Source organism: Lathyrus oleraceus, chromosome 7 (genome assembly GCF_024323335.1).
Source record: "Lathyrus oleraceus cultivar Zhongwan6 chromosome 7, CAAS_Psat_ZW6_1.0, whole genome shotgun sequence".
Classification (NCBI taxonomy): domain Eukaryota; kingdom Viridiplantae; phylum Streptophyta; class Magnoliopsida; order Fabales; family Fabaceae; genus Lathyrus; species Lathyrus oleraceus.
Window position 1 is genome coordinate 508,251,859 of NC_066585.1, and position 25,598 is coordinate 508,277,456.

Sequence of the window (25,598 nt, forward strand, 5' to 3'; positions counted from 1 at the left end):
CACTTTTCTGCCTCTTTTCCCTTTTCACGTGAAAATAACCTTTTTACCAAAAATGGGATTTTTCTAAATTCCAACTTATATATATTTTCCAATAATTATTATTCCAAAAATAATAATAATAATAATCCAATTATCTAATTAAATTAATAATTATATTATTAACTTAATTTAAATAATTATCATATTATTATCGGGGTGTTACAGCAACAAACCTCCACTCTTCTCCAGAGAATATTTCGATTTCTGGAAAATCAAAATGAAGGCACATCTTGAGGCCCAAGGGGAAGGTATATAGGAAGCAGTTGAAGAGGGTCCACACAAACCGGTGAATGTGGTGAATGGAGTTGGTACCCCAAAGTTGAAAAACACTTATGACGAAGATGATAGGAAAAAGATTCTGAATGAGAAGAAGGCAATCAACATACTCCAAAGCGCTCTTAGTATGGACGAATTCTTTCGTATATCTCAATGTAAATCGGCAAAGGAGATTTGGGACACCTTGGTAGAAACACATGAAGGAACCACCAAAGTGAAGAGATCGAGGCTAAACACTCTAAGTCAAGAATATGAGATGTTCCGCATGCAGCCCGGTGAATCTATAGTTGCCTTACAAAAGAGATTCGTCCATCTAATAAATCACTTGATTTCTCTTGGTAAAACCTTCACTAATGATGATCTCAACCTGAAAGCCCTAAGATCATTGACAAGAGAATGGCAACCGAAAGTGATCGCTATTTCGGAAAAGAAGAGTATCTCAACGATGACATCCGCGTCTTTATTTGGCAAACTTCAAGAACACGAATTGGAACTTGGAAGGCTCGAGAAGCACGAAAGTCAAGAAAAGAAGTCCAAGAGAATTGCCTTGAAGGTTGATTCAAAAAATGACAAAGATGATGAGACGTCCGAAGATGAGAACTTTATGCTTCTTGTGAAGAAGCTTGGTAAGTTTTTTAATAAAAATAAAAATTCCTCTTATCCTAAAAATAATAAACATTTCAGGAAAAAGGAAGCATCCACATCAATGCAAGACGTCACTTGTTATGAATGTGGACAACAAGGTCACATAAAGCCGGATTGTCCAAAACTTGCAAAGAAAGGAGGATTCAAAGGCAAGAAGGAATTCAAAAACAAAAAGGCTTATGTTGCTTGGGACGATAATGAGATCAGTTCATCTTCGGAATCGAAAAGCGATGAATGTGCGAACATGGCTCTTATGGCTTCACATCAATCCGATGAAGAAATCGATGAGGTTAGTAGCAATTTTTCAGTTTATGACAATGACGCACAAGATGTTATAGATGAACTCTTAAAAGAATGCAAGACCTTGTATAAAAGTATTTCATCCCAAAAGAAACAAATTTCATCCCTAGAAGAAAAAAATATTGCTTTGGAAAAATATATTGAAAGTGAAAAACAAAAGTTGATGGATGAAAAATAAAGTCTTGTATGTAAGAATTGTGAGTCTTTATCTTTTCAAATTGTTCAACTTAAAAGAGTTTTAGAAAGATATGAAAAAGGTCAAATTGGCTTGGAGGAAATTCTTAAGCACCAAAGGTATTCTAATGATAAAAGTGGATTAGGATATTCTAAGTTTTCCAAACCAAGCACAAATGAGACCATTTTTGTTAAAGCAAGTGAACAAGTTGTTAAAGAGAAAGTAAACAATTCTAAAAGTGTGCATCAAAGTCATAAAAAGAAAATGATTGCTAAGAAGAAGAATTATGTTCCTAGATATAGAAGTCATTTTCAACCTACTTGCTTTTATTGTGGAATCAAAGGCCACACACCTAATGCTTGTTATGTGCGAAACTTTAGCGTTCCAAAAGGGAATTATGTGTGGGTTAAAAAGGGTACTAACTACCAAGGACCCAAAGCAATTTGGGTACCTAACAAAACTTAATTTTGTTTTGTAGGTATGCTTGAAGACAACTTCGAATCAATGGTATCTTGATAGCGGTTGTTCAAAGCATATGACGGGCGATGTCAATAAATTTTCACATCTATCTTTAAAGGCCAAAGGATATGTTTCATACGGTGATGACACTATAGGAAAGATCCTTGGAGTAGGAACCATTGGAGCACCTCCTTTTACTATCATCGAAGATGTCCTTTATGTTGAAGGCCTAAAGCACAACCTACTTAGCATAAGTCAATTGTGTGACAAAGGGTTCCGAATCAACTTCACAAAGGATGAATGTGTGATAGAACATGAAGTCACCCATGACATTCTGCTAAAAGGTAAAAGGGTTAATAATATTTTTATGACTTCATTTGATGACTCTTCCTTGAAGGTAAAATGCTTAATGACGAACAACAACGAGGCTTGGCTATGGCATAAAAGATTCGCTCACATTCACATGGAGCACATGAACAAGTTGATAAAGCATGATCTAGTTGTTGGTCTTCCAAAGATTAAGTTCATCAAGGATAAGTTATGTGACGCATGTCAAAAGGGAAAGCAAACCAAGACAACTTTCAAATCCAAGAATGTTGTATCTTCGTCAAGGCCACTTCAACTCTTGCACATGGATCTCTTCGGTCCATCAAGAACGAAAAGCTTCGGGGGTAATATTTACGCTTTAGTGATTGTTGATGATTTCTCTAGATATACGTGGACATTGTTTCTTGTGAAGAAAAGCGATGCTTTCAAGGCTTTCAAAAAGTATGCGAAACAAATTCAAAATGAGAAGTCTCTCACAATAACCTCCATAAGAAGTGACCACGGTGGAGAATTTCAAAACACATTCTTTGAAGAATTTTGCGAAGAGCACGGAATTTCCCACAACTTCTCCGCACCACGAACACCACAACAAAACGGTGTCGTAGAAAGAAAGAATAGATCTTTGGTGGAGCTCGCAAGAACAATGCTCAGTGACTCCAACCTTCCTAAATATTTTTGGGCGGACGCAGTTAGCACAGCATGCTTTGTTAGCAACCGTGTCAACATTCGGCCGATTCTCAAAAAGACTCCGTATGAGCTTTTCAAAGGAAGGAAGCCTAATATATCTTTCTTTCACATCTTTGGGTGCAAATGTTTTGTCCTCAACAATGGAAAGGACAACCTTGGTAAGTTCGATGAGAAATCCGACGAAGGTATCTTCCTTGGCTACTCCCTATCTAGTAAGGCATTTAGAATTTTCAATAAAAGAACTCTTACTATTGAAGAATCAATGCATGTATCTTTTGATGAAACTAACACCTCGAAAGAGGATAACATTATTGTTGTTGATGATGATGATATAATAGATATGTCACAACAACAAAAGGAACTTTCAAATGATCAACCAATACCACAAGGAGATGTCTCACCAATCATTGAAGAACATCATGATCTACCGAAAGAATGGAGAACTCATAGAGATCACCCGATCGATAAAGTTATTGGTGATATTAGCCAAGGCGTTGCAACACGACTAAATCTCAAGGATGCTTGTCTCAACATGGCTTTTGTATCTCAAATAGAACCAACCAAAGTCGATGAAGCCTTAAGCGACGATCAATGGATAGTAGCAATGCAAGAAGAACTCAACCAATTCGAAAGAAACCAAGTTTGGAGTCTTGTACCAAGACCGGACAACAAGCACATCATAGGAACAAGATGGGTTTTCAAGAACAAACTTGATGAGAATGGGATCATAGTTCGTAACAAAGCAAGATTGGTCGCACAAGGATACAACCAACATGAAGGAATTGATTTTGATGAAACGTTCGCTCCGGTAGCAAGGTTATAAGCAATTCGATTATTACTTGCTTATGCTTGTTCTTTGAATTTTCAATTGTTTCAGATGGATGTCAAAAGCGCTTTCCTAAATGGCTATATCAATGAAGAAGTCTACGTCAAACAACCTCCGGGTTTTGAAGACTTCAAGAATCCTTTACATGTGTACAAATTGAAGAAAGCACTATATGGCCTAAAGCAAGCACCAAGAGCTTGGTATGACCGCCTCAGCAACTTTCTATGTGAAAAGGGATTTGTAAAAGGAAAGGTTGACAAGACTTTGTTCATAAAGAAGATCAAGGGTAATACCTTATTGGCTCAAGTCTATGTCGACGACATCATCTTCGGTTCAACAAACAAAGATCTCTGCGAAGAGTTTTCAATCATGATGCAAGGAGAATTCGAGATGTCCATGATGGGAAAATTGAACTATTTTCTTGGACTACAAATCAAGAAAACAAAGGATGGCATCTTCATCAACCAATCCAAGTATTGCAAGGAATTGTTGAAAAGATTCGATATGGATAGTTGCAAAGTGATGTCCACTCCTATGGGATCCGGAACGTACGTTGATCAAGATGAATCCGGAGTTTCAATAGATATTACAAAATATCGAGGTATGATTGGTTCATTACTATATTTGATGGCAAGCCGTCCTGACATTATGTTTAGTGTGTGTTTGTGTGCACGCTTTCAAGCAAACCCGAAGGAATCGCATCTCACCGCCGTGAAGAGGATTATGAAATACCTCAAAGGAACAACGAACGTCGGTCTATGGTATCCAAAAGGTAGTATATGCTCCTTGATTGGTTATTCTGACGCTGACTATGCAGGATGTAAGACCGATAGAAAAAGCATAAGTGGTACTTATCACATTCTCGGGAATGCACTAGTGTCGTGGGCATGCAAGAAGCAAGCATGTTTCGCACTTAGCACGGCCGAAGCGGAGTACATTGCAGCAGGCAGTTGTTGTGCACAAATTTTATGGCTTAAGCAACAACTTCTGGATTTTGGTGTAGACCCCGGCTGCATTCCTCTTCGATGCGATAACACAAGTGCCATCAACATCACAAAGAACCCGGTCATGCATTCAAGGACAAAGCACATAGATATCCGACATCATTTCCTTCGAGATCACGTGCTGAACGGAGATGTAGATGTTACATTCGTAGATACACATAACCAACTCGCTGACATATTCACAAAACCATTGGCTAAAGAGCAATTTTTCAAGATTCGGCGAGAACTTGGTATTCTCAATGAAGGTGACATCTAACCTTTTCTTAAAATTGCTTGTTATGTGGTATAGTAACTTCGAATATGCTTATTTTCACTTTTTATGTTATGCATGCTAGCACTTCTTTTTCGCCGGTTCTAGTTTTTCTTACTTTCGCATGTCCAAATATTATCGGTTTTAAAATATTTTTTGATCAAAAGTTGCATATTGATATGTGCTAATACTTTGTGAAAATTTCTTGTGAAAATCTCTTCCCAATTTTTCAAAACAGAGCTGCTGTTTTTTTTTTTTTTTTTTTAAATTTCAGTCCGTTAACCGGTTAACGGAATAGGTTAACCGGTTAACGCTTCACAGAAAGCAGTTTTGCGCTTTTTTTTAAACAGAATGTTTAATACCTTTTTAATGTTAATTTTAAATTTTGGTATGTGTGTTTATGTTTGGTGCATGTGCTTTACTCTTCACCTACACCTCATAACTCTCTCTTCCCACATTTACTCACCATAAACCCCTCATCTCACTTCTTCAACTTTCAATCTTCTTGAGTGTCATTAAAGCCCCATTAAAGCCCACTCAACCATACCCTCTTATTAACTCTCAAAATCCTATTCCGAAAATCCTTCTCAACACCCTAGAATCTCCATCTTCTTCCATGGCTCCTCCAAGAATGGGAAAGGCTCCCGTATCAGCATCTAGCAGTGAAGAGGAAGAGATGAAAATGGAAACAGCAAAGAAGAGAAGAATGGATTTCAAAGTCAGGGTTAGACATCTTCTCAAGGGTAAGTATGTGAACCTCAGATCCTTCACACCTATTACTTTCACCTTCCCTGAACTGTTGAAATATCAAGGGTTGCATGAGTTTATCACTGATAATGGCAAAATTTATACTGATTTGGTAAAATCCTTTCTGAACCATTTCACCTTGAATCTGAATGACGATGATCAACATATGTTGTTTGCCACTGTGAGAGATTGTGAAATTGAGACAGACCTAAGTTCGCTGGTTGCGTCTCTTAGGATTCCCTATTCGGGATTTTTTCTTCGGAAAGGTGTTAACCATGTTGATGGAAAATGGGCTCAATATGATAAAATGGAGTATTATTACTCAATCTGTAGATTTCCAAGGGATGTTGTTGTGTCGGGACAACGTACTTCTCGCATACTTTGTTATGCGAAGAACTTGTTTGTTGATGATCGAATGCTACATTATGTTATCTGCCATGTTTTGCTGCCAAAGGATTCAAATCTTGCACAAATCAATGACTTGGAGATGCAGGTTCTATTTGCTGTAAAGAACAAGATCAGAATTAATTGGCTTCCTACTATGATGTATCATCTCAAACAACAACTCTCCCTCAAGACTAGGCTGCCGTATGGTCGTCTTATTTCAAGGATTTTGGAATTAACCGACATGGAAATCGGAAGAGAACCGTTTATTGCTATGACCACAACCGCTAATGAGATCAACGGCGTTACTATTATGAAGAATATCGGCATTGTTCAATGCAATGACGGATCTTACAAGTATGATGACGGGTCTTCTTCTTCAAACTTCCCTATTCCGGAGGGTGGCATTACAAACGAGTTCCTATATACCACCATGATGAGCCAACACCGTGAAACCACTCGCGCTATCAAAAGCCTTTGAAACCTTGTGTTGAGTTCTCGCAACCTTCCCGTGGAAGATGATGAAGGTGAAGCCGGTAGTGAAGCGGAAGGCGAGGAGAATGAAGACAGTTCGGAAGAAGATTAAAGCACTATGTTTTATCTGTGTTATTGTTATGTGTTGTTCTGTTTTTAGTTCTAGAGTATGATTATGCTGATTATGTTTACCGTACACTTAACAATTAATCCAATTATATTTCTGTCATCATATGTGCTTGAATGTTTATTTAATGATCACATCATGCGTGTATGCTTGTATGCTTTTCTTTTTCATAAGTTTCTTCATTTTTGCTAATGCCAAAGGGGGAGAAGACTTGTTTCTCTAATGGTTTCTCTATGCAAAAAAATTTAGGTTATGCCTCTCATTTAGGGGGAGTTCTTGAACTTAGGGGGAGAATCAAATTAGAGAAACTTCACTCTTAAGCATCTATCTCAAAGTTGGTTGTCATCATCAAAAGGGGGAGATTGTAGAAGCAAGCTTCAATCCAAAAAGAATTTTGATGAAGACAACATGTATCAATGCAAAAAGAGAAGAGCTTCAAGAGAATTCAAGCATCAAAGTGATCAAGCCACATATGCATTAGCAACATTTGGTTCAAGCTTCTTTTTCAAGCCAACCTTTTGCAAGTTTGTTGATTCACTTCTAAGGTATATCTAATTCACTCTTAGATTAGTATACAAGTGTTCAACAATCATGATTTGCATTTCCATATTTAACCTAACCAATTTTTAACATGTTGAAATGAAAGACACATTTTTTCTTAAAGTATTTTTCTGCATTTCAACAGTGTTAACCAGTTAACCATATGGGTTAACCGGTTAACGGACCTGTTTTTGAACTTCCTTGTTAACGTTATACACGTTAACCGGTTAACCCATTTGGTTAACCGGTTAACACTGTTCGTTTCAGTGAAAAAATGATTTTCAAAAAACTTATACCTTTTCATCAATTTTTATGAAGAAAATTATACCTCTTTGAAAAGGTGTTTTGTCAATATAAATTCTTGAATTTTTAAAATGAAAATTCACCTCCAAGAACTTTCATAAAAACTTAAGATAATCACTCTTTCATATTTTCAATATTTCATAAAAGTGTTCATAACCAAATTTTCATCTCATTCCATTTTTGTTGAACACTTATATATTATTCATTGAGTGAATTATTTATCTAAGGAGAAGATCAATCAAGAGAAGATTGATAATACTACACTTTATTCAAATCATCAAAAAGATTTATTTCTGTTTGACTTGTGATCCAGGATTGTTGGACACAAGGGTTGGTGTTGCAAGAGGATTGTTCTTGCACACTTGATTACCTATAGGTTAGATAGTAAGCATCACCATTGGTGTGAGTAGGCTATACAATAATTCTAACTATAGTGAAATCTCTTTCGAGTCGAAAGGGGAGTGGATGTACCTTCGGATTATGAAGGGAATTTTTCCGCACTTAAACGAAAAATAACCAAGAACCGGAAACATGATCGAAGAATTTTTAACCACCTAATTCACCCCCCCCCCCCCCCCCCCCCTCTTAGGCGCATTTACAACTTACAGAACTTTCCATCAAAGACTTGATGTATTATTCTGACTTCAACTCTACTATCAAGCTTATATGAGAGTCGGCTAATATTGACATCACTATGCCGCAATTCTCCACAACATTAAAAAGTTTCTCACTAGAGAATGACAAGTGTGGAGTTGATGGAGGCAGCCATTGATTCAACCCCCAATAATCCTTATGGAAAGCGAAATACTGATGACATGCAGTTGTTTGTAAGGTATTAACAACCGGCAGTTTATGATATCTGATGCTACCATGAGAAAGTTACAACTCAGATGTATCAATAGATGTCACCAAACACCATGTCCTAAAAACATTGCTGACAAATTTGCTTTCACCAAGCATCATATCCCAAAAATATTGTTGTGTTTAGTAAGAGTCGGTTGGAAGATGAAAGCAAAGAATATGGTGAAATAATATAAGCTTGTAATTGCACTAGAGTCTCGCATCATTTTTTTCATAAACAATTTTAGTGTTTATAAAAGTCAATAATACATTACTCAATATCTTCTTAAGACACAAACTTAAATTTGATGATGTTATGAATTGGACTTAAACCCAATCGTTTAAAACAATTAATTTTTTAAAAATATTAATTAAACAAATTATTATTAATTTGTTTTTTAAAAAATATTAATTAACAAAATTATTCTAATGACAATAAGATATCATTAAAAATTATTTTTTATTCCAAAAGTGTATTTAAAAAAGTAAAGTTAATTAATGTGTCACTAGCTCCCATTTCTATCCACATCTTACTACATTCTACATTTACAAACAAAAAAAAAGTCAAAATTAGGACTAAAATCAAATGTCATTGTTGAAATACCAAAACCTTCTCCGTCACTCTCTTCTACTTATACCAACAACACGAACCATTTCTTCCTCTTTCGTCTCCTCTTCATCCAGAGTCACCTTAAAATCACCACTCATCACAGAAGCCTTTTCATCTTCCTCAGAAATGGTGAAAGCTATTCGCGTTCATGAACTTGGTGGTCCTCAGGTGAATTTTCTGTTTTTTTATGTTTCTTGCTCGCGCGTGACTTGAATTGACATGATGATGATCTCGTGATTTGAATACAGGTTTTGAAATGGGAGGATGTTGAAATTGGAGAACCTAAAGAAGGGGAAGTTCGTGTTAAGAACAAAGCTATTGGTGTTAATTTCATTGATGTTTATTTTCGTCAAGGGGTTTATAAGGCCCCTTCTTCACCTTTTACTCCAGGTTTACTCATTTTCTAACAAATTGTGTTGTTTTTTTAATTGAATTGAAGAAAAAAAAATATTTTTAGTGTGTTTGGAATGGCTTATTTATAGCTTTTTTGAGTTTATCTTATGTTTGGATTGCCAGAGTCACTTTGAACTGCCGCGATTTGAGTTTATCTTAGTGTGCTTGGTTCTGCGATGAAGAAAATTGATTTGAGTGAATTGATTTTGTTAAATTGATTAGGGCTAAAAGTGAGTTGAAGGTAAAATGATTTATGTTTGGGTAAATTACTGCAAAAGTTAAAAGCTACAAATCATAGCTTCAAGTAGAAATTAAAATCAATTTTTGAAAACATAATCAACTCTACTCTAGAGTTACCAAACATGATAAAACCAATTCTAAGCATCCAAAATCAATTAATTATGGGTGCTCCAAAGGTGAAACCAAACTTGCACTTATTTTCAGCTTATTTCAATAAACTATCTAAGATAGAATTATGAGAAGTCATTGATAATATGAAAACTTTAATGAGTGGATCATCACTAGAGATTGGGAAATTTGGTCTCAAATTTGTGAAACAACAATTTTGGCCAGTTTTTTATTAACTTTTACCTTTTAGTTAATCTGAACTTCTCAATTAAATCATGTTTATTGATTATCTTTTATAAATAAGCCCCTTTAATTTTTCAAAATAAATTAATTATAGGAGTTTTGAAGAAGTTAAAATGAGAGAGCTTCTAAATAAGTTGAGATGGAGAAGTAATGTTCTTGTAGTTTTTATTTTTTTGAAAGCACAGTATCCGTCCACTTGAGAAGGCCCATTTAAACACAGGAATTGTTAGCACCAAGCAAAATTCAAACCTAAAACTTTGAGAGGAGCACACTCTCGGGACCCACGTCTTCATCAACTGGCTAACCCCTAGGAGTTGTTCTTCTAGTATTTATTTATTTTCCTGAGTGCTTGTTAAGAAGTTTATCCAAACATGGTCTTTATATACAGTTGAGCACATGCATTGATGATGAGTTTTGAAACATTTCGCCGAATGTATCTTCATCATGCAAAGTATCATGTATTGAGTGAGTTCTTTTCCATATTTAATGTGGCAGGTATGGAGGCTGTTGGCATTGTGACAGCTGTCGGTGCCGGCCGCACTGGTATACAGGTTGGAGATCTTGTAGGTTACGCTGGTCAACCAATGGGCTCATATGCCGAAGAGCAGATTCTTCCTGCAAACAAAGTAATTCCTATCCCTTCCTCCATTGAACCAGCTGTTGCAGCATCCGTCTTGCTGAAAGGCATGACAGCTCAATTTTTGCTCCGCCGTTGCTTCAAGGTTGGTTACAATAAATTATTTTTTACGATCATGATTAATAGTCCTACTACTACATTGGATGAGATGTCTGAAATTTTTATAAATGGGAGATATTCTTCACCTTACAAACAGGTTTTGTAGGATTAGTTACGACCAAACTCAGATTTAAAGATACATCTCGCACTTTACAAGACATATTTGTAGGGTTGAGTTAGACCTAATTCAAATTTTAAAATGGAATCAGAGCCTATTCAAGATTCGTTGGGCTATCTGGTATCGGTTCCCTTGAATGACATTCCATATATCCAGTCTTGGACGTGATAACTGATAGATACGTGTCAAGAGTCTCAAATTAGATGATATAACCGGAAAGTGGGAGATATCTCTCACCTTACAAGTTTGTTTTGGAGGATTTAGTTGAACTCACTCCAAATTTTTAAGAATCATATTTGAAGGAAGCCTCTTTGCTCTTATTTTTATTAGCATGTCATAGATTGTTGTTAGAATTTTTGTTATCATTTTTCTTTTTGGTTTGCAGGTTGAACCTGGTCACACAATTCTTGTCCATGCTGCAGCTGGAGGAGTTGGATCCCTGTTGTGCCAGTGGGCAAATGCACTTGGTGCAACTGTTATAGGAACTGTATCCAATAAGGAGAAAGCAGCTCAAGCCAAGGAGGATGGCTGTCATCATGTTATAATCTATAAAGAAGAGGATTTTGTGGCACGTGTCAATGAAATTACGTCAGGCGCTGGTGTTGAAGTCGTCTATGATTCTGTGGGAAAGGATACCTTTGAGGTAGCGTGCTTATTCTATGCCATATATGATAAACGTGTATACTAGTAGTGCTTAGTTGTTTATTCAAACCGAGTTGTTGATGATATTCTATGATATGTACAGGGATCTCTGGCATCCTTGAAGCTTAGAGGCTACATGGTCAGTTTCGGACAGTCTTCTGGTTCACCTGATCCAGTTCCATTGTCGTCTTTGGCTGCCAAAGCTCTGTTCTTAACAAGGCCTTCCTTGTTTCAATATGTTATCACTCGCGATGAGCTATTGGAGGCTGCTGGTGAGCTGTTTGCTAATGTTGCTTCAGGTGTATTGAAGATTAGAGTTAATCATACTTATCCACTGTCTGAAGCAGCAAAAGCACACGAAGACTTGGAGAATAGGAAAACCTCTGGATCTGTTGTGTTGATACCATGAGGCTATGTGTTGTTGTTGTTGGTATTAAAACATTTAAGTCCTTGTTGGGTACCTGTTGAAAGAAACTGTTTTATTTTGATAAATAAAAGGGACTATTTTGCTCAACATCAGTTGCTGTGCTTAAATAATTACCACCTTTCTGTTATCATAGTCATGATATTCAATAATTCAAACCTATGGCTTTGTTTTGTTCCAAGAATACTCTCTCATTTCATACTTCAACTGTCCTAATCATGAAATCCACAAATATGATTTATTTCTCAATAGCTATGTCATTTATGTGATTAAGTTGGTGTATATCCTTTCAATAGAATTCCATCAATAACTAAACATTCAAAATCAAATTTTGATCAAAATTTGATATATTGTGTTCTAATAAGTCGGTTCAATTTGTACCTAAGCTAAGCAGGAACATCAGGTGTAGTAGCAGCAGCGTGGATTTGAACTTGCGTCATCCTACTTGTTCACCATTAAATTGTGAATTTCAACCACGTAACACTTGATCCAAAAAATAAGTTGATATTATTAGAAAGGGAGCATACATTAAAAAACAATAAATATATTCATAGAATTATATCTTAAAAAATATTATTTTGATTTTATATTTATTTATTTATTTTAAATGTTGATTTATAAATATGAATAATTTGTTTATAGATTATAAGAAATATTACAATTTATATAAAATTTTATCAACAAGATATTTACAATATAAATAGAAGTTTTTTTTTAAATAATCAACTTTTTCAAAAATATTTTCAAAATAACAAATTTTTCAAAAAAAAATCCAAAATAACCATATTTTAAAGAGAATGCGTCAGATGAACCGGTGCATCCCATATGGATCAAGAGGAGGCGTCCAAGGCATTGGCGCCTGCATTGGTAGCCTCAGAGGAGGCGTCAATGCCATTGGCGTCTGCAATGGGCCTCATGAGGAGGCGCCAATGCCTCTGGCGCCTGCATGGTGTCTTAAGAGGAGGTGTCAATGCCTCTGGCGCCTGTATGTGTTGCCATGTTGTGCGCCTAGTCTCTTGGCGCATGCATTTTATACCTCCTCTCTATAAATACTTCGTCTTGGATGTAATATTTTTCACACAAAATCTTTCTCTATTACCATATTTTCTCTTATTTAACTTCACTCTCCTTCAAGTTTTTGTGTTTTAACCATGTCTGAATACATTCACAAGCGAAATGCCGATTTAATATTTTTCGTCGTTGCGTCTCCGATAAAGATTCGTCTCTGGAATACAGATTCGTTTGAACGTCTTAATCGGATGTTGAACAGTTGGTTAGATGGAGAAATTGGAGATGGTGAAAGGATTAGAAGAATACAATAGTTTGTGTCGACGTTCAACCAAAATGGAGAAGTGCGTGAATGGGTGGATATTAAGACTATCTGATACGTTCGTAGGATGATGCATTACATGTTCAAAATTGTTTTGATGGTTGTAATCGCTTAGTTATTGTATTGTGGTTGTTTTAATTGTTTACGTTGTTATTTATGTAATGATATATGCTCACAAACTTATAATATGAAATAAATTTAGTTTTTCATATATTGCAACAGAAGTACATTTGAATTTATTTGGTTGTGCTTGTTCCAACACTATGACAGTTAGTACGATTGTGACATGGCTGACGGCATGAACTACATAATCTAACCATTTTGTTCGTCGTATCCATTTCGGTTCGAATCCGGATGCTGTTAGAGCGACCCTTTTTCTTCCTTCGCATAACTTCGTTGTGTCAGATGATGTCCCCTTGATATTTTGGCCAGTAATCCTCTTTTGCCACTACGGAAAAACTAATTTTATAAATATTTGGTAGGCAAGTGACTTTGTAAACTTCATATAGAAAGTAGGATGAAGTCCTTCGAACCTTTGAGCATATCGCAATGGCATAGGAGCAGGGCGTACGAAAGTCTTGAACTTTCCGCAATCGCACCAACCTCTATCTAGTTCGACTCGGTACTGTCCCATTGGCATACCCTCATTGTGATCCATGGACTCGACAACACTATACTAACCTTTAGTGCGGTCAAACATCGTAATCACTTTTGTGTTTGCTTTGGCACCTTCATGTCTAATGAATTTCATTGAAGCATCACTGAACAACTTCCAAGATTGCAACACTAAACTCCATTTGGAGCGTCTGGTTTCAAACGGCGCCCCTAGCCTAAAATATGTTGCCTGCACCAAAGTTGTTATAGGTAGATTACAGATGCCTTTGAAGACAAAGTTCATTGATTCCACAAGATTTATTGTCATGTTGCCCCAATGTTGACCGTTGTCGTATGCCCTAGTCCACTTCTCCAATGGAATACTATCGATCCACCGTACTGCATCTTCGTTTGACTATCTTATTCATGCCACACACCCAAGAACACACATGAGCCCAAGGAATCTCACAAGAGAATCTCTGCCCTAATAGTCCAAACAGACGCTCATTCCCTATTGCAATCTATTGGACCAAATTGGACCTGACGATGTAATACTCCTACACAACTATATTTTAATTTTAGAATACTTATCAAATTATTTATCATCTAATCGTTTCGTATTGTTTTACAGTTTATCTGGAGGCCATATATGGGTCTTGGTCATGATGTGAACCATGATGATGATGTAGTTTGGACAGGAAAGACACCGATTATCCGGTTCACTACTGTGGAAATGCACCAGAGTGACCGGGTCAAACTGCAGTTCGGGATGCAATAATAGATTCCAGAACCTCCCACATGTTTGGGGAATTAACATCAAAAAAGAGTTGATGCCCAATGGGATTATTCATACTGAGAGACTTTGCAAAAGAGATGTGTCGTCAATGGAGGAATCGACGACAACACATCTTAAACGAATCAGTCATCCATGGTGCAAGACCAACTCAACAATATATGGCATGGTTTAGGTCGGTAACAACTCAACAATTTGTGTCTGAGCGGTGGTATTTGATGGATCCACGCCAACTAGCTTCGTCATCGTACGCCCCACAACAATTCCCTGTCCAACACCAATGCCAAACCACTCAAACCCAACAACCAACCTCACAACATCAACCTACCACATACACAACAACCAAACACCCAACCTCGCAACCCGTTCATGTCATCCACCTAACAACCAACCACTCAACGTTGCAATCCATTCATGCCACCCACCCAACCACAAAACCAAGAATCAAACCCTACCCACCAACAATCATACGTTTCAACCGCAACTGTCTATAGTCCAGATGATTCATATAGGTCACTTCATCGTAGCCCCCCACCAATGAACACTCAAACATCTCATCACCAAAACAAACAACCATTATTTAACTATAGTATGCCCCAAGAACCATTGCTTCGTTTCCAAAACGATTCATTGTCCCAATTTAGGCAACTATATCATCCGCAATCCACCCAACCTCATCGACCTAACTATGATGACATAGGCACCGAACTCCATTACGGAAGCGTCGTTGGCCAAAGCCCCTCCGGATATTGGGAACAAATGATGACACATCTGTCAAATACCGCTGGAACTTCCGTCGGACCAGCCATCATTCGATTAGGTCAGCACACAAAGACCCCAAACACCTCAGGAAAATCGTAGGAGACCTCGGACACAAACTAACACACCTGGATGTGGAACAAGGGGGGCGTTTCGATCGAACCGGTCATTAAATTTTTATCAACCCCATGTAACATTTATTATATCATGAATAAAAAAAATTCTTTACATTATTTTTTATTATTTGATAAATAAATAAAATTAAAAATTAAAAATAATATATTAGAGTGTATACACCAGATGAATTAACGTCTCCTCATGAGGCCCAATGCAGACGCCAAGGACATTGTGATGAAAGGTGAAGTTATAATTTTTTTGTAACACCATGTAGGAACAATTTTTACCATAGGATTGATCACATTGATTTGTATGAAAATAGGAGGCATCACATTTGCATGTTTAGAGACAGAAAAACACAGACCTTGTGATGAAAAAACACCCCATGAATGGATAAGAATGTTCATTATTATAAATAAAGAACTTGTCCTCCATATAACAATTTGTCACTTCCAGCACAAAGCTAGAAGGTAATTAACCATGCATTAAACTAACTCATATCTAATACATAAAAGAATACATTTGGGCATGTTATTTTTTTGATATCATCAGCAAAAAAATACTCCTTCTAATCCTATTTATAAGAAACAGCTTGAATAATCAGACAATTTAAAATGCCTGTATCGCTTGACCAAAAAAAAACAAAAAAGCCTGTATCAGCTGATTATGGGAATTTGGCGCCAAGAAATGAAATCCATATATATGTAGCAAATGCTCAATTATACAAATCCCTAAAAGAAGGGAAGGAGTGAAAAACTAGATGAGAGCTTGTATGCCTTGCTGCTGCATCTCTCTTAGTCTCCACATTAGATAAATCGCTTCCTCTCCGTGATCTTGTCGATCCATTTGTTGCAAAGCCCATAGATAGTACACAGTGTGGATTGTATCCTGGTAAAACAATAGCATAATGGACCCAAATTACATCAAGATTATGGGAAAAGATGACAAAAGGTTTATCATAAGTTCACAGATTCTGATTTTGTTTACACTGTAACATAAAAATAAGAAGAGTAAAAAACACAGCATTCACCTTGCCTCCTTCTGTTATTGCCCCATTCTTATCTCGTACACAATAGATTTGCTGTGTATGAAACTGAAAATTCATTGAACAGAAACATTAGGATAAGTTTTTCTTCTACTACATAAGAGCAAATTTTGCAAGCTAGCAATGAACTTCTGAAAGTAATAATTTGCAATACCACAATAATAATGACCGGAGATGATTCCAACATCTTGGTTTCTCTTACATCCACATCGGAAATATGCAGGATCTGTATATCAAGAGTTCAGTGTTAAAAACGAACAGCATCGTAACTAATAGATGCATACAATCCTCTAAAGTACCTTAATCAAGCTTTGACTACAGTGTATGGTAACAAATAAATTCAGTTTATCCCAATAGAAGATTGAAAAAATAAATTATAATCCCACCTTGTTATCAAAGAAGATGCCATGACTTTTATAAGCACTATGCTCTGCTTTACAACGTTCGATTAGCTGAGGGCTGCAGTACTTCTTCAGAGTTTCAACGTCTCCCTGTATGTTACAAGTTAAAGCCAATTCATAAATCGTAGATGCATCAGCGCAAACAAAAAATAAATTTAATGCAAAACTTATTCTTACTGCTTTATCTTTATCCCTTGATATCAGGGTTTTGCATTTATCAAGTGACATAGGTAGCATTTTTAACAATTTTTCTATTCCTAATCTTTAAAATAAAGTGCATATGCTATATTTTTCATTTTAAGTTTTCATTAAAACTACTCTGCAACACTGATTATTTCTTTGGTTGAGTTACCTTAAGTATCAATATAATTCAATTTTTCTATTCCTATTCAGAGTCATCATATATCACTAACCTTGATGTAAGCATTAAGCACTGGTTTTATGGCCTCCTGTACTTCTCCCACAAACTCCGTTAAGGAAAAAGAACTGGCTTGTGTGACCAAAATGAAAGAAAATGGTGTTAGCAAGTAAAATAATATTGAAATGTTAAGACAAAGAAAACACAAAAGGAATCTGAACCTACGGATCCCGTTGACGTATTTCTTTATATGAAAGTGCAGCATCAGTCTCTTGAAACATGGTATCGTTGATGCTGTAAAAGAAGTATGGTGAATCAGCAAGTATGAAGCCATATACTTAATATTACACAAGTAAGATACAAATATGGCCTAGATATGTCGATACGATTTAATAAAAAAATATACATGCTTTGCATAAAAGTAATATTGATGAAGCGAAATATTAATATATGATATAGTAGATGACAATCACAATTTACAAAAAGGTACGTGCAATCATAACAGAAAAATAGACACGTATCTTTCTTTTTTCTACATCAAAATATCTTCTTTTCCTGGTAAACATGCTACAATAAACAAATGTACTGTTTTCCATGACTAATGTTAGAATGTACCAAAAAGTACTGACTCAACCCAATTGTTTCCTATCAACTTTCTCGTGCTGAAGATATCATTTCTATCTATCATATTCTCATTATCTAGGATGCGTAGCTTTCATCAAGAGATTACATGTCTACCAATTCAAGAAATCCAGCACCACCATCAAGTAGATTGTGCACATCGTCTTGAATGTACAAGGAGTCGGTACACCAATCCACACACAACTAGAAGACAATATGTATCCCAATCTATGAAGCACCAACACTTCATATTGAACGCATGTACGGATTCCAACACGTGCAACATAGACTAAAACAACACCAACACGTGGTTACATCCAATCATTTCATATTCTTAAATTATTACCGGTGTCAGTGTTGTGTCTTTATCAGTGCTTCACAAATCCCAAATGTATCGCCAATCAATATTTTCTTTAAAACTAAAAAATGGAGAATACTCAAGGATACATAAATAGAATGTTCATATGATTATTGATACTAGATATGGGTATGAAACTGATACTTAAGCAATTTTGGAGTGAATGGGTTTAATAGATTACTACTGTGATTTGCACCATATGTTACAGATATTTAGATTATAACCAGACAAATATTGCACTAACCATGTTTACAATAACCAGCCACATGGTATTTCTAAGAACAAGAGAAACTGAGAGACTTACTCCTGTATTTTGTGAATAATGGGGTTGTCACTTGTGTCATATTTTTCCCGCAAATCCTCTACTATCTGCCAATTTCACTAGACATGTAAAATACCAAGCCAATAAAAGGTGATTTGGAAGTCCAATGAAAAAATTAATTTTCTCTATCCACGATCATGGGTTAGCACACTGAACACCAACATTTTTTAAGGGGGCTGAGGCAAACTGCAGAATACATAATATAGAAAAAAAAGCCGGTAGGAAAAAAAATTGTTACATTAGAATCAAAACCTCAGGAATAGAACATACCTCCTGGCTCTTTGTCTTCACTGGGTCAGTATACTTAATGAATCGCTTGAATGCAGGAAGGCTTTTCACCTAAATGAAAAGACAGAAGATATCTTAATGGAAAGATATTGTAGGTAATCCAATAACGAAAGAATTGTAATACAGTTACCTTATCCTTGATTTCATCAAACTTCTTACTCCACCCAGATTGGGTAGAGGGCGTAACAACAAGATCAGTTTTTGTGCTTGTTTCGCCACTAAAAGTAGATTGAACATGCCGTCTCTTAGTTGGGTTACTACTCAATTCCTCCTTTAGTATGTCATAACCTTTCTTGGTTATGTCCACAATTTTTGCATCCTTTAATTTTTGAAAGGAAGTGGAAACATTTGGAGACGAAAAGGTTGACTTAAATTTGCCAAACAATGACTCTGAAGCATTATCAGACGTAAATTGCTGTGTTTTCTCTTCCTCGTGTGATGTCTGACTTCCTTGCTTTGCATCAGTGTCATGTTTTGTTGAAGAATCAGTTGATCCTGAAGAGTCCTGCTTTCCTATCCCAGGAGTTTCTTTCACCTAATTTAAAATGAGTAATATCAGTAAGCCATCAATTGTGGATCACGTTTCGCTGGAAGATTTGTAAATCAGACCTTTTCAGTTGCAGCTGAAATTTTCTCTTTAACATTGTAAGAAACCTGCAAAAAGTAAAATTACTAATCAAATCCCAAGAAACATGTCAAGTTATGCACAATAGATTACGGGATACCAAGTTCCCAACCAAAAGTTCAATAACAAGGCAATATAGAAGAATCAAAAGCTTTAGCCACACAAACAAACAATAACATAAATAAGCTCCAAAGGTATACCTGTGTTACTAGTATCTTACAATATATATAAAAATCCCATTTTGATACAAAACTTAATCCAATTGAAACAAATATCAATGAATGACATGAATCACAACCTATAGCCAGACACTTTTCTTTCATCATTTAATTTTATGACTTGAATCGTGAATTATCTTGAGATTATATAGTTCTTATTTTCATTATACCTTTCTTGCCGCAGCTTCAGCTTCTGTCCACACGCCGTCTGCTTGTTTGTACAGCTGCTCAAATGTCTGCTTTGTTCTGCATTCGCCAGTCAACCATCTCAGGCACTCCTTTTAAGTGTCGAGCTAGCCTTGACATACAATGGTATGTCTCAGCCTATTAATGAATAACTTTAAAAGTTTTATGTTACATTATAGTCACAACAAAACAAAACTTACTTTTCTTTCAGACCTTCTTTTACCCCTTTCAATTCTTCTGCTTTTTCCTTCAGCTCCTTCACAGACTGTTGGAATTCTGGGTTTCTGCAACCACCAACAACAAGAATCAAATAGGGCAGACACTAAAATCTACAAGTGAGAGGAAAGAAAACCTATGAGACAATCAACATAGCAAGTTTTTTTATGTTCGAGCATGAAAGGTTAGATCTATTCCTTTATTTGTTTCCTAACTCAATTACAGTAAATGGTTTCCCTGTATACTAACATCCCTATTGCCCTAATAAACACTGCAGAAAAGTAGAAAGAACAAATTAAATGATAAATAAGAATACAACAACCAAGCCTTATCCCACTAAGTGGGGTCGGCTACATGGATCAAAAAACGCCATAATGTTCTATCAAAGACCATGTTTCGATCCAATTCGTTAATCTTGAGATTTTTCTCAATAGTTTCTCTTATAGTTTTTCTAGGTCTTCCTCTACCTCTAGTTGTTTGACTCCTCTTCATCCGATCTATTCTCCTTACAACAGAATCTACAAATCATTCTTGTTACATGCTCAAACCACCTAAACCTATTTTCCACCATCTTTTCTACTATAGTGCTACCCCACCTAAGAATAAGGGAACAATATCATTTCCTATTGTGAGCAATCAAAATCCATATTGTTTTAGTACATAAAATATCTCAAGCATGTACTTTTATTTCTCCTTTTTCCCAATAATCACCACCTGTCGTCTGCACCACACCTAAATCTTGTAGTGGCACTATAACACGCCACGGTTGCATAGAAGAATTTGAACATACCACTAATTTCTGTGATTGCCACCAATAGAACCTCTGAATAGTGCAACACGAATGTACCATGGGATCACAACTAGTGTGAGAACATAAGGTGAGATTCATCAAAGACCTTCTACACCAAAACTTGATATTTTTATTGGTTTGGCTTTGAGTTGGATGTCTTGATTCTATTTAGTGTTTCCAAGTTATCAAGAATAACTGCTTAACAATAAAATATTAGTTGATGTTTTTATACAATTTTCTGAATTATGCTGCATGAACCTACAAATTATGGTACTCGAAATATGACTGATAGTCCCACCAAAAGCTCAATTTTCTGAATGAACTGAGAGTTATGATTAATATTTAAAAACTAGGATTTTATTTCTGGTTTACTGAGATTCTTGCCATGTTAGATACACGAATATCTTTTAAGTATAAATGTATGCTCTCTAAACTCTATCATCTATTCAGACCTTATTTCTTGTTGAGTGTGTTTGCCCCTTTAACTAATAAATTAAGGTAAGGTTGCTGAAAAGGAATCATTAGTCTTGAATCATGTTATGCAGCTCTTGGGGTTCTGTATTGAGGAGTTATATATCCCAATGTCTACATGGATTAGGAACAGGAACATGTTTCAATGTATTTCAAAATACATAGGTAGTTGTTTAACTTTATTAGAGACAACTTAGATAAGACATTAAACTACTAGATTATGACAAAAACACTATTATGTGTTAAAACATGACCTGTCACAGCTCATATTGGTAAATTACACTGCCCTCGTAAACCATCAACATAAAATAAATAATTCTTAATCAATTTTATGAATGAGCCTAGAGTTCTGACAACTGGGTAAGAATTTAATATGTTGATTGTTTTGCAAGGGCAACGTGAAGTTGAATATTGTGGTAGAAGACATGTTATATGAGTATTCCCACTCAATACATCTCCTATGTCATCACATAGGCGGCACGCAGGATACATTGTACCTAACTAAATGGCCAAAGCCATTTTATAGAAAACTAAATCTCTAATGCTAAATATATTAAGAGACTTATTCAATTAGTGAAATTTAACCTATGAAGCATAAACAACAAATAAGATACGGACACTTAGACACCACACTGCAAATGTAAAAACTTAGGAGAATGAAAAAGGGAAATAAATAAACCAAAGATGAAGATGTCTAAGTAAGAAAAATGTACATAAGCATGAAATTTCCAAATGTCTCATGAAAATAAGATTATATTACATTTAAAAGGATATTAGTTTCGTCTCATTAAGCTAGCTCAGTTGGTATCTGTGTAGGGTGTGTAGGGACATCAGACTCTACGGGCGCGAATTCGAACCCGCGACATCCCGTTTATTCACCTTTAAATGGTGAAATTTCAGCCACTAGGCTACTTGACCAAAAACAAAAATTAGTTTCTGATTTTTTATATAAAAAGTGTAAACATGTCTGTATTCATACTAGCGTGTCCAATGGGTACAAATATGTCAAAGCAAAGGGGAAAAAAAGTGTATCCGGTAGTATTGTCAAATAGGGATTATTGCAAGTCGATACTGTTCCATGATATGCCATTTAGTACATACAAAGTATTATCATATATATAGTGGCTATTGCGGCGCCATGGCTCTTTAGCATAGCAGAATTTGAACAAAGTGCTATTTTTTGTGATCCGCAATTGACAACATTGTCCCTCAATAGTTATAAACCCAACATTGTATGCACTTCATAGAAATTCACACGCCCAGTTAATAAGTTCATTTGAATTTTAAAACCAAGTTCATACAATTTACTAACCTAGCTATAAAAAGCTAATGCAACTTCATAACTTATAAATGAAATCTAAAAATTTAAACAAACTAAAATTAAAATGCTGAGTCTTCAAACTCACATGAGTTAATCACTTAATTTGATTCTTAAACCAAACCCATACAATTTATTACTAACCTAAGAACCTAAGTGTAATTTCATAACAATCTGAAAATGAAATTAAAAAAAAAAAGTTATAAGAGAAAGAGTGAAAGTAATATACCTAACAGTTTCATCTTTAACCTTCTTCGAGAACTCATTGAAGACACTGTATCCACGCCTATCAGCCGAATTCAAAAACAGCCTCGTCTTCACGCCCTATTACATCAACAAAAATCAATAAAAATGGAGAAAATTAAATTCAAGAAAAATCAAAAGAGGATGAAGATATGAACTTGGCGTGGAAGAATAAGAGATCGTTGTGAGAGTAAGAAATCACGAATCAGCTTCCTTGTAGCCATATTTGGAGTTTCGAATAACCGTTTCTCTCTCTAGTTTCTCTCTCTATATGTGTATGAATTTGTTGTTACTGTTAGGTACTGTTGGGTGTGTGTATTTATTGAAGTGGTTTGTTCTTGAACAAGAAGAAAACGAAAGGGAAGAGGATTTTAACGGTGGTGCAGCTGCTGCTGCAAATTATACGAGCGAGTCTCGCAGTGAGATATATTTTTATTTTTTTTCTCTTTTTTTCTCGTTTTTATAGTTTGGGCTAGGGTTACTTACGATCGATACTCCTCTGGCCCAAGTTTTTTTTTTTAATATCCTTCGGTATATATGACGCATCTCTGAAAAATTAAAAATGTATATTATATATTTGGAGATACATTTTTGAACGCACTTAAAATTATATCAGGTTTTATTTTTCTGAGATTCACACCATTTTGATCAAAATATGGTTTGAAGATGCATCTCCATATGTTATTTGGATGTCGGAAGATGCATTTCTGAAATGTCCTTTGAAGTCCTTTAAAAAAGTATTTGAAGTGTGTCAATGGCAACGAATCACCGACTCAAATCATTGTTTTAACTTGATTTGAATCATACGCTTTCTGACTCGAACCACAAGTTGCACCTTATTCGAATTAGACAGATATGGGTCCTCTTTGCTTCATTTGATTTGAATCGGACTTTACACTTGACTCAAATTAGAAAGCTTTTCATATTTGTCTGTTTGGCTCTATCCAAATTGACTCAAATCATACTTTTTACTTGATTTGAATGATGAGCCTCTCTGACTCTAATAAGAGTTATAAGGTGATTTGAATTACACGAGAAATGGGTCAAATTCTTCAAGTTTTCTTATTCCACTTCACTTGCTCATTTGACTCAAATCATAAAATGTTCTTAACTTGAATCTAAATAATTTTTTCCATCCATTTTTTATGCTTAACCTTAAGGACATATAAATTCATTTTGTCATCTTATTTTCAAAAGAAACAAAATTCGTAATTTACATTGTGATTTTGTGAAATCACAACCTTCTCATTTTTTAAAACTCACAAACTCTTGCAAACATAAATTCTCCATGTATCAGGACTTGAAGAAAATGTTTTGGTGACTAGGAGTTAAGAAGGATATAATCGAGATTGTGTATGTGTGTTTGACTTGTCAAAAGTCGAAGATTGAACATCATAAATTGTTGGGTTTGATGCAACCATTAGCTATTCTAGAATGGAAGTGGGATGGTACTTCCATGGATTTTTTGGCGAGCTTGCCCAAGACTTCTAAAGGGAATGATTCAGTTTGGGTTATAGTAGATAAATTGATTATATAAGCTTATTTCATTCCAATTAATATTGGTTATTCATTGCAGAAGTTTGCTAAAATGTATATTGAGAAGGTTGTTAGCTTGCATGGTATTCCTTTTACTATTATTTCTGATAGAGATCTGAGATTCACATCGAGGTTTTGGGGGAGTTTGCAGGAAGTCATGGGTACTAAGTTGAGGTTGAGTTATGCTTATCATCCACATACGAATGGTTAAATAGAGAGGACTATCCAGTTTTTGGAGGATTTGCTGAGAGCTTATGTTTTAGAGCAGAGAGGTGACTGATACAGTTGCTTACTGTTGGTTGAGTTTACTTACAACAACAGTTTCCATGATAGTATTGGAATGGCACTATTTGAGGATTTGTATGCTAGAAGGTGTAGGACACCTTTTGTGTTGGTATGATTCTGGTGAAAGTGTTGTACTTGGACCTGAGATTATTTAACAGACTATCGCGAATATCAAGATGATCCAGGAGAAAAGGAAAGTTTCACAAAGTCGCCAGAAGAGTTATCATAATAAGAGGAGGAAAACACTTGAGTTACAAGAGGGAGATCGTGTGCTTTTTAGAGTCACTCCGATGATAGTGTTGGTCGTGATTGGAAATCTAGAAAGCTCATGTCACGTTTCATTGGTCCTTATCAGATTATGAAGCGAGTAGGAGAATGGTTGTCGATACGCGAAAGCTAACCACTATGTTATCTGACACAGAGTCGCCACCCGATTTTATTTATTCCTCATATAAAGGAGAGGAAAAGGAAGTAGTTGATAAAACCCTCCTAAAAGAAAAATAATAAAGGAAAATGATTGGTCTCGCAACCAAATATGAGTTCGGAAGTTGGTTACACAAGGGGAAGGTATTAGCACCCCTCGCGTACATGGTACTTCATGGAAACCATTTATGTTATCTACGTCTGTGGGTATTTATCTTAAAGTTTTATTATTTATTAGGGAAAATAGGGAAATAAATGAGATTGGTTTTTTTATTATTATGCTCGCCAAGGATTGAGGCTCTTGTGCCTATGTATCATAGTCAGGGGATGAAGAATCAGAGCTCCATAGTTCAGAGTAGAAAATGGTTGTGTGTTGGTTAATTT

At 35.7% G+C, this 25,598-nt stretch overlaps 2 protein-coding genes across 2 annotated transcripts; one reads left to right on the top strand and one right to left on the bottom strand.

Annotated features, from left to right (window-relative positions):
* Positions 1–8,933: 8,933 nt before the first annotated feature.
* Positions 8,934–12,007, top strand: LOC127108113 (uncharacterized). The gene is made up of 5 exons (XM_051045527.1): positions 8,934–9,181; positions 9,262–9,403; positions 10,493–10,719; positions 11,237–11,494; positions 11,597–12,007. Exons 1-5 carry the CDS (start codon positions 8,990–8,992, stop codon positions 11,900–11,902), a joined length of 1,125 nt encoding a protein of 374 aa, XP_050901484.1. The 5' UTR covers positions 8,934–8,989; the 3' UTR covers positions 11,903–12,007.
* Positions 12,008–15,900: 3,893 nt separating this feature from the next.
* On the bottom strand, positions 15,901–23,412 carry LOC127108114 (mitochondrial import inner membrane translocase subunit TIM44-2). The gene is made up of 14 exons (XM_051045528.1): positions 23,129–23,412; positions 22,957–23,051; positions 20,133–20,216; positions 19,917–19,992; positions 19,513–19,557; positions 19,034–19,438; positions 18,886–18,954; positions 18,598–18,662; positions 17,540–17,608; positions 17,370–17,442; positions 16,942–17,046; positions 16,710–16,781; positions 16,541–16,603; positions 15,901–16,398 (listed from the first exon to the last, which is right to left on the bottom strand). The coding sequence occupies exons 1-14, from the start codon at positions 23,192–23,194 to the stop codon at positions 16,267–16,269; spliced, it is 1,419 nt and encodes a 472-aa protein (XP_050901485.1). The 5' UTR covers positions 23,195–23,412; the 3' UTR covers positions 15,901–16,266.
* Between the last annotated feature and the right edge of the window lie 2,186 nt (positions 23,413–25,598).

Bases quoted from the DNA above. Each gene is read 5' to 3' on its own strand.
- LOC127108113 (XM_051045527.1), top strand. From the start codon at position 8,990: ATGTCATTGTTGAAATACCAAAACCTTCTCCGTCACTCTCTTCTACTT. The intron at 9,182-9,261 runs GTGAATTTTCTG...ATTTGAATACAG, and splicing joins ATGAACTTGGTGGTCCTCAG to GTTTTGAAATGGGAGGATGT. The intron at 10,720-11,236 runs GTTGGTTACAAT...TTTGGTTTGCAG, and splicing joins TGCTCCGCCGTTGCTTCAAG to GTTGAACCTGGTCACACAAT.
- LOC127108114 (XM_051045528.1), bottom strand. From the start codon at position 23,194: ATGGCTACAAGGAAGCTGATTCGTGATTTCTTACTCTCACAACGATCT. The intron at 19,993-20,132 runs GTAAGTTTTGTT...TGGCGAATGCAG, and splicing joins AAAGAAGGTCTGAAAGAAAA to AACAAAGCAGACATTTGAGC. The intron at 17,047-17,369 runs GTTAGTGATATA...TGTAACATACAG, and splicing joins TGCTTAATGCTTACATCAAG to GGAGACGTTGAAACTCTGAA.